Source organism: Eleutherodactylus coqui, chromosome 12 (genome assembly GCF_035609145.1).
Source record: "Eleutherodactylus coqui strain aEleCoq1 chromosome 12, aEleCoq1.hap1, whole genome shotgun sequence".
NCBI classification, from domain to species: domain Eukaryota; kingdom Metazoa; phylum Chordata; class Amphibia; order Anura; family Eleutherodactylidae; genus Eleutherodactylus; species Eleutherodactylus coqui.
This window is the reverse complement of record NC_089848.1, coordinates 16357031-16370610: the sequence shown is the minus strand read 5'-3', so window position 1 is coordinate 16370610 and position 13580 is coordinate 16357031. Positions and strand designations below refer to the sequence as shown.

Genomic DNA, 13580 nt, shown 5'->3' with positions numbered 1-13580 from the left:
ATGACGCGTGACCCACTGTGAGATCTTCTGGGGTCCGGTGTATGACGCGTGACCCACTGTGAGATCTTCTGGGGTCCGGTGTATGACGCGTGACCCACTGTGAGATCTTCTGGGGTCCGGTGTATGACGCGTGACCCACTGTGAGATCTTCTGGGGTCCGGTGTATGACGCGTGACCCACTGTGAGATCTTCTGGGGTCCGGTGTACGCCGTCTTTTCCCCGGACTCCTAACTGGAGAGCTTGTCTATATTTGTACTTGTTCTTACACCTGGCACAACGTTGTACATGTAATTCTACTTCTGCTCTTCCCTGCTTCATGTGATTGAGAAAAGACGTTAGAAGCCAAAAATCGGCTCAGCGTGTATAACGATGGTGAATAAAAGGCCACAAAACCACATTGTTGTACCGTATATGTAGACTGTTTTGTTTTATTTGTAACTCTTAGGCCACTCTCACACAACCCACTTTTTACCGCGACTAGCTCAATGTTTCAGACGGCACACTGATCACGGTGTAACGTCTCTATTGAGTTCCATGAGACCTCACAGACTAGTGCTCGATTTTTCGAGCACCGCCTGCCCTGTTTTCGCACGTTTTAGCGCTTGTTAAATGCTGTAGCATGCGTTGGAAAATGCAGCAGTTTCAGACAGTGTTTTGTGAATGCATCTGTGACCGCAGACTTGGGGTGTTTTGGGCTTTGAAGAAAATGTGTGATGGAAGAACATAATAATAGAACAGTTTATGCAGTGCATGAACTCCTCCCACTAAGGCTAATTTCACAAGGCCGAATGCAATATCATGAGTGCTTGATATCGCATCCGGAACCTTGTGATTTTTGTGGGCACCTGGTTGCATTTAAAAAGGTTTTCTGTGACTTGAGTATTAGTGGCCTGTCCTCAGGCTATCAATGACCTGATTGGTGGGAGGAGCTGCTCAGGACCCCCACGTTCAATGGTCTGCAGTGGTTGCAGTGCTTGGGTGAGCACAGCTGTCACACCACTGCATACTGAGCACAGCGCCGCCGCACACATAGCAGCTGTGCATGATATTACAGCTCAGTCCTATACATTTGTGTTAGACAATGTGACCATCGAACGGGATGTCACTGGATAAGAGACTGTGGCACCCACCTGAGAGCCACAACCTCTCCAGTCATCTGATCATTGAGGGTCATGAACAGCGGACCTTCACCAAGCCCATATTGACCTATCCTGAGGATAGGTCATCAGTACAGTCGTCCCTGAAACTTCTTTAAGCCCTTAAAGTCCTGAAGAACTAGACACTTTTTAGCACTTTTGTTTCTGTGGTTTTATTGCTCCATTTTTTTTCTTGCCTGTTAAAAAAAAAAAAATTTCTGCCCCCCAAAAATTAAATAAAAATATGTTTTAAAAATAATTATATTAACATTAAAGTACAGGAATGGTTCGCCATTTTGTTTAGGAAATTTTGATATATGATTTGTATATTTATCTCGGATTATAGGGTGGATATGGTGACTGTTCAGGTTTGCGTCGGCGGCGGGTCGTTTCTTTTTTTCATGTATATTTTTTTCTTTATTTTTTTTTTTTTTTTACTTATCTTTGTAGCTCTCTTTAAAATATGTCCCCCATGGCGTCCTATAATCCTCCAGGAGACGTCCATACGTATTATTTATTTGTTTTTCTATTTCAGACTTTTCCAATGTAAGGCCGGGCTCACACAGGCGGATTCCAATTGTGGAATCTGCAATCGGTGTCCGTGTGGAGGATCTGCGGCAAAACGCGCGCATTGAACAGCATGTAAAATCTATTTTCCGCTCACATATACGAATTGCGTATACTGCGAGTGGTGGAAAATGAAGGCCCACAGCCTGTACGCAAATAACATTGTGTATGGGCTGCGGATATCCGCGTCATCACTAATCAACGGGACGGGAAATTTAACAGTTAAACAGTTTTAAAAAAAGACCGCTGCGCATGACCGCCTGCGAGCCTCCATGGTCATCCGCAGTCCAAGAAAATAAGGTATGCAGGGTCGCCAGCTGGGCTTACGGACGGAATCCGCTGTGGGCCTTCCTCATGCGGAATTCAGTCCACCCGTGTGAGCTCGGCCAAACGGCGGCGTCCATAGAAGCAGTTTCCATAAGAGGCCCAGTTATAAAGGCCCATTTAGACACAACAATTATCACTCATAATTAGCTCAAAAGCCGTCTTTTGAGCGATAATCGTTGTGTGTAACTGCACTTACATCGTGCAGTTTTTGTTATTGTTTCAGCTGTATCCCGCTGCCTGTTAACAGGCTGGGTATGAAGAACAGAGCGGTCCGCTTGTCTTCTGCAACCTCTGCATGGAGCGCTCGGTTGTATAACAATCGGGCGCTCGGAGCGGACAACAGCCGTCTTCTGCATCCTCGGCTGGCAGCGCAAGGTGATCGCTCATCTTGCGCTGTAAATAACACAACGATTATCGCTCAAAAATTGCTTGAGCGACATCTTTTGAGCGATAATAGTGTGACGGTAGTCGCTGCAAGAGCTGGTCAAGTTAGTCTTACAACGCGGGGGTGTGTGTGGATGTGTGTGAACATAGTCTTATACTGCGGGAAGGGTGGGGGGGAGCTGTGAACGCAGTTTTACACCACGGGGGGCGGATTCTGTGGATGTGAGTGTGTAGTCTTACACCGCGGGGGTGCTGTGGATGTGAGTGTAGTCTTACACCGCGGGGGTGCTGTGGATGTGAGTGTAGTCTTACACCGCAGGGGTGCTGTGGATGTGAGTGTGTAGTCTTACACCGCGGGGGTGCTGTGGATGTGAGTGTGTAGTCCTACACCGCGGGGGTGCTGTGGATGTGAGTGTGTAGTCCTACACCGCGGGGGTGCTGTGGATGTGAGTGAGTGTAGTCTTACACCGCGGGGATGCTGTGGATGTGAGTGAGTGTAGTCTTACACCGCGGGGATGCTGTGGATGTGAGTGAGTGTAGTCTTACACCGCGGGGGTGCTGTGCATGTGAGTGAGTGTAGTCTTACACCGCGGGGGTGCTGTGCATGTGAGTGAGTGTAGTCTTACACCGCGGGGGTGCTGTGCATGTGAGTGAGTGTAGTCTTACACCGCGGGGGGTGCTGTGGATGTGAGTGAGTGTAGTCTTACACCGCGGGGGTGCTGTGGATGTGAGTAAATATAGTTTTACACCGTAGGGGGGTGTTGTGGATGTGAGAAAATATACTCTTACACCGCGCGCGGGGGCGAGGGGCGTTATGGATGTGAGGGAATATACTCTCACGCCGCAGGAGGGGGCGTTGTGGATGTGAGGGAATATACTCTCACGCCGCAGGAGGGGGCGTTGTGGATGTGAGGGAATATACTCTCACGCCGCAGGAGGGGGCGTTGTGGATGTGAGGGAATATACTCTGTTTTACTCCGCAGGAGGGTGTAGTGGTGCGGCACTCTGTACTATACTGGCAGTTCCTAGGATTTACTGGAGGATCTGTGTAGACTATACAGGGGACAAGTACTCAGAATGTGTATATGTAGTTTATACCACAGTAAGTCTGGTTTTATTGTACTCCATGACGATCTCTTCATCATTTACCATAGACTGTTTTATGTATCCATATATATATATTTTATGTGTAATTCAATGTTTTGTTTCTTGCAGTCTGGCAGCTGGGAATTTGGCACAAAGAAAAGGAACATTTGAATAGGATTAAAAATGGGGACTCCTGGATCTGGAAGAAAACGTACCCAAACTAAAGACAGATTCTCTGCCGAGGATGAAGCCCTGAGTCACATAGCAAGAGAGGTGGGACTTAGTAATTACAGAGCAGTAGTATGTGACTGATACAAGTGCTGTGAATGAGTCGGAGTCTCATGTGTTATTGTGTGAGAAGGGATAATATACAAGAGCTCGACGGTATTGAAATTGTAACTATCTAAGCCATGTTGGTGGGTTAAAGGGCTTTCCTGGGCCTTAAACTATTGATAATCAATACTCTGGATACGTCATCAGTAGTTGATTGTCGAAAGGTCCATCACTGAGGATCACCGCAGTCAGCTAATTGAGGATGCTGCAGTGTTCGGGTGAGCACTGCCACCTTGTCTCAGGCCAGTGACATCGCGTTCCTAAGTCACATGACCTGAGCACCTGAATAGGGTTGGACTGCAATGAAGAATGAATAGTGTAGTGACTGATATAGACTGAAGTGTCAATAACTTACCTGCACGCTGATGGCTCGTCAGTCAGCTGATTGAAGATGTTGAGCGATGGAACCCCATTGTTCAACAATTGATGACCTATCCTAGGGTGGGTTCACCTCTGCGGCAGGGATTCCACTTTACTGCTCGTTGAGGGAGCAGGAGAGAAGAAACTCCACGGCCTAATGGTTCAGTCTGCGGACAGAGCCAAACACCGCCGCCTGAACCCCATTGACTTTAATGTGGTCCGCTCACTTTCCTCCCAGCTGCTTAGTTTTGGGACAAGAAGAAATGTAAAATCCTATATCTGGTCAAGAAAAACGAACAAAAAACAGAATGGGACGAATTGGAATAAGCAGCAGCACATGTGAATAAGACTTTGGTATACTAATAGACTAATACACACTGAACCTGAGTCAACAGTGTGATGCAGCAGCAAAAAAAGGCAAACACAATTCTGGGATATATAAAGAGAAGCATAGAGTCTAAGTCATGTGAGGTAATTATCCCCCTCTACTCTTCTTTAGGGCTTATTCAGATGACCGTATATCGGCTGGGTATTAACGCCCAGCCGATATACGGTGTCCCTCTGTGCAGGGGGAGGAGGCTGGAAGAGCCAGGAGCAGTGCACTGAGCCCCTGCCACTATATGCAATGGGAGGGGCGGGGCAGGGTTAAGTCACAGGACCCTCAGCCCCGCCCTGCCCCGCACCCTCCCATTGCATATAGTGGCAGGGGCTCAGTGCACTGCTCCTGGCTCTTCCAGCCTCCTCCCCCTGCACAGAGGGACACCATATATCGCCTGGCGTGAAAACCCAGCCGATATACGGTCGTCTGAATAAACCCTTAGTCAGACCTTATCTGGAATATACTGTGTTTTACATTCTAGATATAGTGGAAAGGAGACGATTCCATCTTCCTTGGTTACACAAGACGCTGGAAGGCGTCGGTTGGCATTAACTGAACATTTACCTCCTTAGTAGTGGAAACTATCTGCTCTTTTGGAAATCTCTTCACTGTTGTTACTAAGTTATATTCCTGCCCCTCAACCAAGGTTTTACCAAAAGGGTTCTTTCAGACAGTTTCAGTAGTAAAACTGCCGGCCGTCAGGGGTCTTCCACATCCGCGCTAATTTGTATTTAATTAAGCAAGCCAGTAGCTAAGGGTCTAAAGGCCATTTACACTGGACAATTATCGCACAAAATACGTTCAAAAGTCAAAGATGTATAGTAATCGCTACATCTAAATGCAAAACCAGCATTTACCATTTGTTTAGTTCTCGTTATCGCTCACTTTCAATCAGCATTAAAATCATTGCTGGTTCGCTGACTTCTCACTGCGAGTAAACGCTCCTCGCTCATAGAATGGGAAGTGCTGAGCGAGAAATCAGCGGTGATCTGCCTGTCTGTGCTTTGCACAAGTGCTAACGAGCTTGGCGGTGGTGTCAGCTCTTGTCCCACATAAATGAAGCGTAAGACTTGATTAAGCTATAAAAGGAATAACTGCGGGGAACAACACAAACACATTATCTCTCTATGCAGATGATGTTATACGGATAGATCTTGAGATAACTTCCAATGGACATTTTAACCCTTTCCAATCCACTGTCTGACATTCTGATTGAAGGCTGTACAGTTTCTGATATCGGAAGACGTCCAGCAGGGTATTCTTACTGTATATTACTGGCCGCTCTGTTGTTGGGGGGCCTCTCCAGCATGTCCAATACCACAATACTGGCTCTAGGCAGCAGGTGGCACCATTGTATAATGGCAGAAAGAGGAAAACCCCCTAGGAAACCCTGAATCCAAAATTGCATTGCAAAGGGTTAAGGATATCAAAACATGTCTTATTATCATTTTACAAAGTAAAGCTGCTCATACATATTGGACTAAAAGCCGCTTTACACGGGCCGACAATCTGGCATGTATATTTGTATCAACGCTCATTTGCCCGACTTTCTTCCTGTACAAAGATGTACCCGATCAGCCAAGAAATTGGCAAAAAACTTGGTTGTCATTTGGTCGAATCTTTTGTGTATCCGAAAAAATGACAGTTGTTGCAAAATCAACGATCTCATGAATGGTCATTCATCCTGCATAGAGTCTGAATTGCCTATCTTAAAGCCGCGTAGGGAACAGCTCCATCTAAAAGGACCTTAAAGGAGATGTCCCGCGCCGAAACGGGGTTTTTTTTTTTTCAACCCCCCCCCCCGTTCGGCGCGAGACAACCCCGATGCAGGGAAGTAAAGGAAGCTTACCGGAGCGCTTACCTTAATCCCCGCGCTCCGGTGACTTCAATACTTACCGCTGAAGATGGCCGCCGGGATCCTCTGTCTTCGTGGACCGCAGCTCTTCTGTGCGGTCCACTGCCGATTCCAGCCTCCTGATTGGCTGGAATCGGCACGTGACGGGGCGGAGCTACACGGAGCCGCTCTCTGGCACGAGCGGCTCCATAGAAGACTGCTGAAGACCCGGACTGCGCAAGCGCGGCTAATTTGGCCATCGGAGGCCAAAAATTAGTCGGCACCATGGAGACGAGGACGCCAGCAACGGAGCAGGTAAGTAAAAAACTTTTTATAACTTCTGTATGGCTCATAATTAATGCACAATGTACATTACAAAGTGCATTATTATGGCCATACAGAAGTGTATAACCCCACTTGCTGCCTCGGGACAACCCCTTTAAAGTTATGGATGATTTCAACCGAAACCATTATTTACTGGACGAAATATAAAAACGGATAATAGTTTTAGTTGACGGATTGCAAACCATCATTGTCTGGAAGAAGTGTAATTTTTATCCAATAGTTCGGTGCAAGAGCTTTAGTTGTTTACAAAAAAAGGGGGGGGGGGGGAGATTGTTTTTTTTTTTTTTTTTTTGTCTACAAAGAACCTTTCCCAGCAAAATAGATTTTTGTTTGTTGCGCGGTGAGATGAATTGAAAGTTTTAATAGATACGTCTCTGTCGACTGAATGTGTGGCGCCTAGTAAAAGTATTTTTTGTCTTTTTAAAAAAAAAAAAGTGTTTTTATTGCGGCAAAACCCCAAATCAGTGGCGTTCTCTGGTTCTGACTGCTCCCTGTTTTCCTGACCCTCCTGATTTTTGTGCTCCTGTCTTTGGCTATCTTATTGGACCTCGGTTTTTGTAAGCCGCCTACTTCGACCTTTGTCAGGATATCATTGTGACTTGTGCTGCCAGCCCTGATCACTGCTAGTTATATGGACAGCGCTCTGTTCACACCATGCAGAGTCAGCGGCTACACAACAGAGACTGTGGCCCGATGTCCACAGGCGGATCGGATTTTGCAGCGGAGTCCAACCCTGCTAGCGGCCGAAGACCCTGCTTACCTGTCCGGGCCTTCCCTTTTTTGGTCTGCGCACAGTATCCTTTTTTTTTTTTTTTTTCTGAACCCTTGCTTTCCCGCGGAATCTGGGGCCCATGCAGACAGGCCACGGATCGGATGGCTTCCATTGACTTCAAGGTCTGCAAATCAAATTTGCATACTTTATTTTATTTGCAGACGTGTACGTTTCCCTATGGGTGGCTTGACTTGCGGATCTATCATGCGGATTCCCCGAATAAAACCTGCCCATGGAGATTGGGCCTATGGCCCCCTGCACATGGTCGTAAATGCCACGGCGGGATTTCCCGTAAAATTTCCGCCCGTGTCCGCTGTCATAAAATTTCATTAGATAATGCAATCCTATGCAAACGTACGCGGTAAACAAATCAGCATCGGGAGGAGGTGAGCCGCAGTGGTCACTGCAGGGGCACTGCTCGTATCCCACTGTGAGGCCTATCTCTGGGAGAACCGACTTGGGGTCCCTGCAGCGGAAGACCAAATCCCGCTTGGAGCAGTCAATTGTGAGAACTGGGGTCCAAGTCCTGCATCTGTTGATAGCCTGCAGTCAAATCAGGATAAGCAAAGTGGCTTCACATTGGCCTGTCTGACGGCAAGCTGTATCGTGGCTGAGTAGAATTGCTTCCTTGCAAGTTATAATACTCCCAGACATTTAGTACAAAGACTTCCTCCCACATCACTATCCATTTCATACAAAAAATGCAGAAATTTATAAGCAAATTTTATGGACTTGTAAAAAGCCACAAATGCCTTCAATATTAACAAGAATATGAGAAGCTGGAGGTTAAGGTCAGCTGTCAGACTAGTGTACAGTCAGGAGGACTGATGGAGCATACATCTAGACACAAAATGTATGTTGGGAATAACCAAACCTAAATCAAAAGACTGAAAGATCAGCAATCGTTTTGCATAAAGTACTAATAGGCACTAATTGCTATTACTACTTTGAGCTTCATTTGCATGTAGGGAGCCATTACAAAAATCAAAAGAAGGTCTGAGCTCTGTAATTGGCTCCATTGTTCAGCCATGGGCTCTCTGTGGAGAAAGCAGACACAGCCTGCAGTCCTGCCTATCAGCTGTTCTGCTAGCAGGGCTGAGAACAGCTGTAACAATGTTATTAGCTGTAATCAGCTCTCCATTGTGCAGAGCACAGTGTGAGGTCTTGCTTATCAACTGTTCTGCTGAAGGACTGTTTTCAAGCAGAACTGAAAACCCGTCAAAGATGGGCACATTTAGACACAACAATTATTGCTCAAAAGACAAAGACAGCTTTTGATTGAATTTTGTGTGATAATCATTGTGTCTAAATGGGCCTTTAGTAATTAACTGATTATAAGGCACAAAGATCCCTAAAGAACTTCTCAATCTGTGATGCATTCAGCTCACTAAAAAGGTTGTAACTCTGCACTTCCGAGGATAAACCTCCCCTTCTTTTATTAGGAGTTATGCCCACTTGAGGTTCTAGAACATTCCATAGATAACCTTAATCTACACTGGAAATAAAATGGCTTAACTAAGATTTCTCAATTGTATGATAAATATCCATTTTTAACTTTCTCTACCGTGCGCTCGTCATATTTTTAATGACCTTTATAAAATTTGAGTATGGAAATTTTATGAAAATGCCCACTTCGATACAGAGTAACCTGGATGTATTCCAACTATTTCCAACACCTTCCGAAAACTTCAAAGCCTTAACCCCTTCCCGCTGCAGGGCGTAAGTTTACGTCCTGGCAGCCTGGTACTTCCCGCAACAGGGCGTAAACTTACGTCCTGGAGATAGCGCGAGATTACATATGATCCAGCGCTATCCCGCAGCGGGAGCCGGCTGTCAGTCACAGCCGGCGTCTCGCTGCAACAGCGGGGGGACATCGGAGATGCGCCCGCCACTGTTAACCCCTTCCCTGCCGCGATCTAAGTAGATCGCGGCAGGGAAAGAGTTCACAGAGGCAGCACGGCTCCCTCTGTGTCTCCGGCCGGAACTCGCGATGTCATCGCGAGAGCCCGGCCTGTCACCATGGCAACAGGACGCCAGACACTGGCGTCCTGTATTGCCTATGCCTGAGATCGCTGTATGAGCGATAAGGCATGGGAGAGCAGTAGCTCTGCCATGCCTTATGACAGCGATCATCAGGGCAGTGGTTAAAGTCCCTCAGAGGGACACAAACAGTGTAAAAAAAAAAAAGAAAGATTTAAAAAATGAATTTAAAAAAAATGTAAAAAAATGTAAAAAAGCCCATTTTTTTATGCTTTTTCTCAGATTAGCATAAAAAAAGGTAAAAAAAAATAATAAAAAAACCCCCCACATGGTATTGTCGCGTCCGTAACTATGCGTACAATAAGTTGCACATGCTTTTGACTGTGCACGGAAAAAAACGCTAAAAAAAAAGCTAAAAAACTGAGGCAAAATGCTCATTTTTAGCATTTTGCCTCACTAAAAGCGCAATAAAAGTGATCAAAAAAGCCGTATGTACCCCAAAATGGTACCAATAAAATCTACAGCTCGTCTCGCAAAAAGTAAGCCCTCATAGAGCTCTGTACATCAAAAAATAAAAAAGTTACGGGACTTTGAATACAGCAATTTAGAATAGAAAAAAGATTTCCAAAAAAAGGGTTTTTATTGCAGAAAAGTGGGAAAACCTAAAAAAAATGTTAGAATTTTGGTATCGTTGTAACCTTACCGGTCTGCAGAAAAAATGGAAAGTCTCATTTATGCTGCATGATGAACGGTGTAAAAAAAAAAATAAAAAAATCTATGGCAGAATTGATGCGTTTTCTCTCCCTGCTATCATTAAAAAAAAAAAAAAAAAATTTTTACAATATAGTCTATGTACTCAAAATTGGCATCGATAAAAACTACAGTTCGCCACGCAAAAAACAAGCCCTCATACGGCCGCGTCGACGGAGAAATAAAAAAGTTATGACTTTTGATAAATGGAGAAGAAAATCCGCCAAAAATGGTTGCGTCCTTAAGCCCTAAATAGGCCGTGTCATTAAGGGGTTAAAGGGGTTTTGTCATTACAACAAAACGCCGTCCACTTGCTCGGCCTGGCCTAAAGTGTAAAAAAAAAAAAAGAGGACATACTCGCCTGTCCTGGAGCCCTGGAGCGCAGCTGAGAGCCGCCACTGGTATCGGCGGCAACTCCCGGGTTGATGGCCCAGCAGAAGTCTGGTGTCGTCTGCGTTCTCCATTTCCTTCTTTCTAAAGATAGATATGTTGCTTGGGGCCCGGTCTGCACTGCAGCATATGGAGAATGCAGCGAGTGGGAGTTGGTGGACTGCTCATACACATGGATCCCTGAGGCTGCATTTATGGTGTATCCTGTCAAGGGTAAGATCATATGTGGCCAAAATGGAACAGTTTGCAGGCTGATTTTTTTACCAACTCCTTTGAGGACGCAGACCTTCGGGGGATTGACAGCGGCATTTAAATGGTTAATAGCCGTGATCGGCCGATAGCGGCTATTGCCCGCGGGTGTCAGTTTTTATAAACAGCTGACGCCCGCACTGTATGAAGAGAGGTTGCCACGCAACCTCTTAATACATATCCCGCCGCTCCATGACGTACCGGTATGTCATGGAGCGGGAAGGGGTTAAAAATGCTTTTACAGTAATGCTTTTGCAGTAATATTCTTTCAGATACAGCTGCGTGGGCACATGGCTGCCAGCAGCTTCTTCGGGCTTTGGAGTTTGTCCCCGAGGCTCCGCTACTGAACCACAATCTATTTAGGCTGGTGCGAGCAGATTGGTTATGTCGCAACATTTTATGGGCATAGAATTTATTTTTGAGTTCTGAAAAACCCCTTTAAGCAACCGGCGGGAAATTTAACTTCTACGACTGTAATAATTTTCATAAGTTATACGAATGTAATGATTTTCATACGTTTCAATCATGTGTTTTTTTTATTCAATAACTGAGGAAGAAACTGCAGTGTTTTGTTTAGTCGTATTTCCTAGAATCAGGTAAATGACATTTAGAAAATGTGTGTAAAAGCTTGAAATAAGGGTCTTGTGAAATAGTTATGGCGTTTTTTCTATTTTTAGTTTTGATGATGCGGCTACGGAAAATGCGTCCCGTTCCTTTGTATGTGTTTTGCCTCAGAAACCATGGAAACCCATGATATTCTTCATTGGACAGCCCCGCCTTCTGTGAATGTTATTACAGGCTGATTATGTGTAGCGCTATTAGTGTTACATGAATGATGTTTACAAACTTCAGCACACAGTGCCATTTTAGTCATTGACCTTAACCCCTTCCAATCCACTTTCCCTGCCCCTTAACGCTCTCCGACTCTCATTTATTTTGGGTGAGAATTTCTAATTTCTGATATGTCTTGTATCTATCTCTGTAATACAGTGCCATACAGAGGCGTCCTGTAACTGCACGCAACGTGAAGCGCACATATTTCTAACACTATGCAGAAGAGAGCTGCGACGTCGCCTCTCACCTCTATATTCTGTAATCTACACATACAGAAGAGAACTCCGGCATTGTATCTCTTTTCTGCGTAGTGGTGGAAACACGTGTCGGACCTCACCTGACATGGCAGCTATGCAGGGAAACCTCAGATTGGATTGATTCACCTAAATTGAATTTAATTAGTAGAGAATAACCTAATCCGTACTTATAATTAAATTATCATTTATTTTCAAAATTACTATTTTTTTTTTTTTTTTTTTTTTTTTTTTTTACTGTCATTTTAATTTGAAGTTTAGGAGGTTTACAACAATGCAATAAACATGATCTTGAATGTGTCAGTCTCATTAATGCACAATTATACAGATTGTAGGGGGGAGAGAAGAACAAAGGTCCAAGGGCAAGTTACAATACAACTTTTTCTTTTGCGTCCCGGTCCAATCTGCAAGTTGGACTGTTACAGAAAACGACCAGAGTACTAAAGGCCTGGCCAGGGCCTAACTGAATTAAGCAGAACTGGGGGAGACCTGGGTAAGGGTATGGATGGGGAATGGAGAGCTCCTGATCAAAATTACTCTCAACCAGCAGGAGCAATCCACTGAACAGTCAGCAGTCCGCTCTCATGTTCACCCATCAGCAAAATGCAGGCTGCTGTCCTTTGTGCAGCCCGATGTGCTCGTAGTGTAACCTGAGGGCATTACTGTAGTGTCTAGCTGTGCACTATGAATATATACATTTGGAGATGCCCACTCCCGTAGCTTTCTTAGGTTTAATGGTTAGTTGAAAAACAATAACTGTGTTTTCATGCCCAAACATATGTCATCTCATCAGTCCTGTCGGGTGGAAGCCGCGACTTGAGCAGCATCAGCCACTACAGAGGAGATAGAGATGAATGGCTTTGGGATACAAGAACCGCGTGAGCCCACAAGAATGAAAGCTTAGCCTATGAGGCGACATGAACAACTGTCAAAATCAGTTCTCACCACTTGATGTAGGAATAAAGAGACAGCCGTTCCAAGGATTCCTCCGACCTTACTATCTGCAGAAAATGCCCCAAAATGCACCGCATGGCGGCAGGCTTTTAATCCAGGCCAGAGAGGGAATTTGATTTCTCGTCCCCTGACGACCAGTGAAATCAGTTTTGGGGGTGAGGTGGGTATATCCTATGTCCTTTAAGCTAAACTGGTCTACCATGGTATTAAGGATAAGGGACAGGTGATTCCACGTACTGCTTACTGCCAGGGGGTTGTGGATTGGAAAGAGGGGACGCTGTTGTTTAAGAACAATTTGTTAAGAAATCAGAAGTAAAAGAATATATAAGTAAATGTTAATTAAAGGAAACTAAGATACTTCTACAATCTGCTATTAACTCTTGTTTACCTTCTATCAGGCAGAGGCGAGGCTGGCAGCAAAGAGGGCCGCCCGGGCAGAAGCAAGAGATATCCGCATGCGAGAGCTGGAGCGGCAGCAGAAAGAGGTAACGCTAAAGTTGGCAGTGATGAGTGCAGCTGGACTGCCGGCTGCCTAGCGCTGCCGGCATGCTGTTACTTGGTGGTTAGGAAGACATTGAGCCTCATATGAGAAGGTTTGCTCTTTCTGCCAGTGATTGTACTTGCAGTTAGGAATATAACCTGTATC

At 45.3% G+C, this 13580-nt stretch overlaps 1 protein-coding gene across 1 annotated transcript in view; it reads left to right on the top strand.

Annotated features, from left to right (window-relative positions):
• The window catches only part of LRRFIP2 (LRR binding FLII interacting protein 2), a 167875-nt gene that overhangs the window by 17171 nt on the left and 137124 nt on the right, over positions 1-13580 (top strand). Inside the window, exons 2-3 of the mRNA XM_066585337.1 lie at positions 3630-3773; positions 13333-13419. Of these exons, the coding sequence (XP_066441434.1) occupies positions 3684-3773; positions 13333-13419 (177 nt within the window). The 5' untranslated portion in view covers positions 3630-3683. The remainder of the gene's footprint in view (positions 1-3629; positions 3774-13332; positions 13420-13580) is intronic.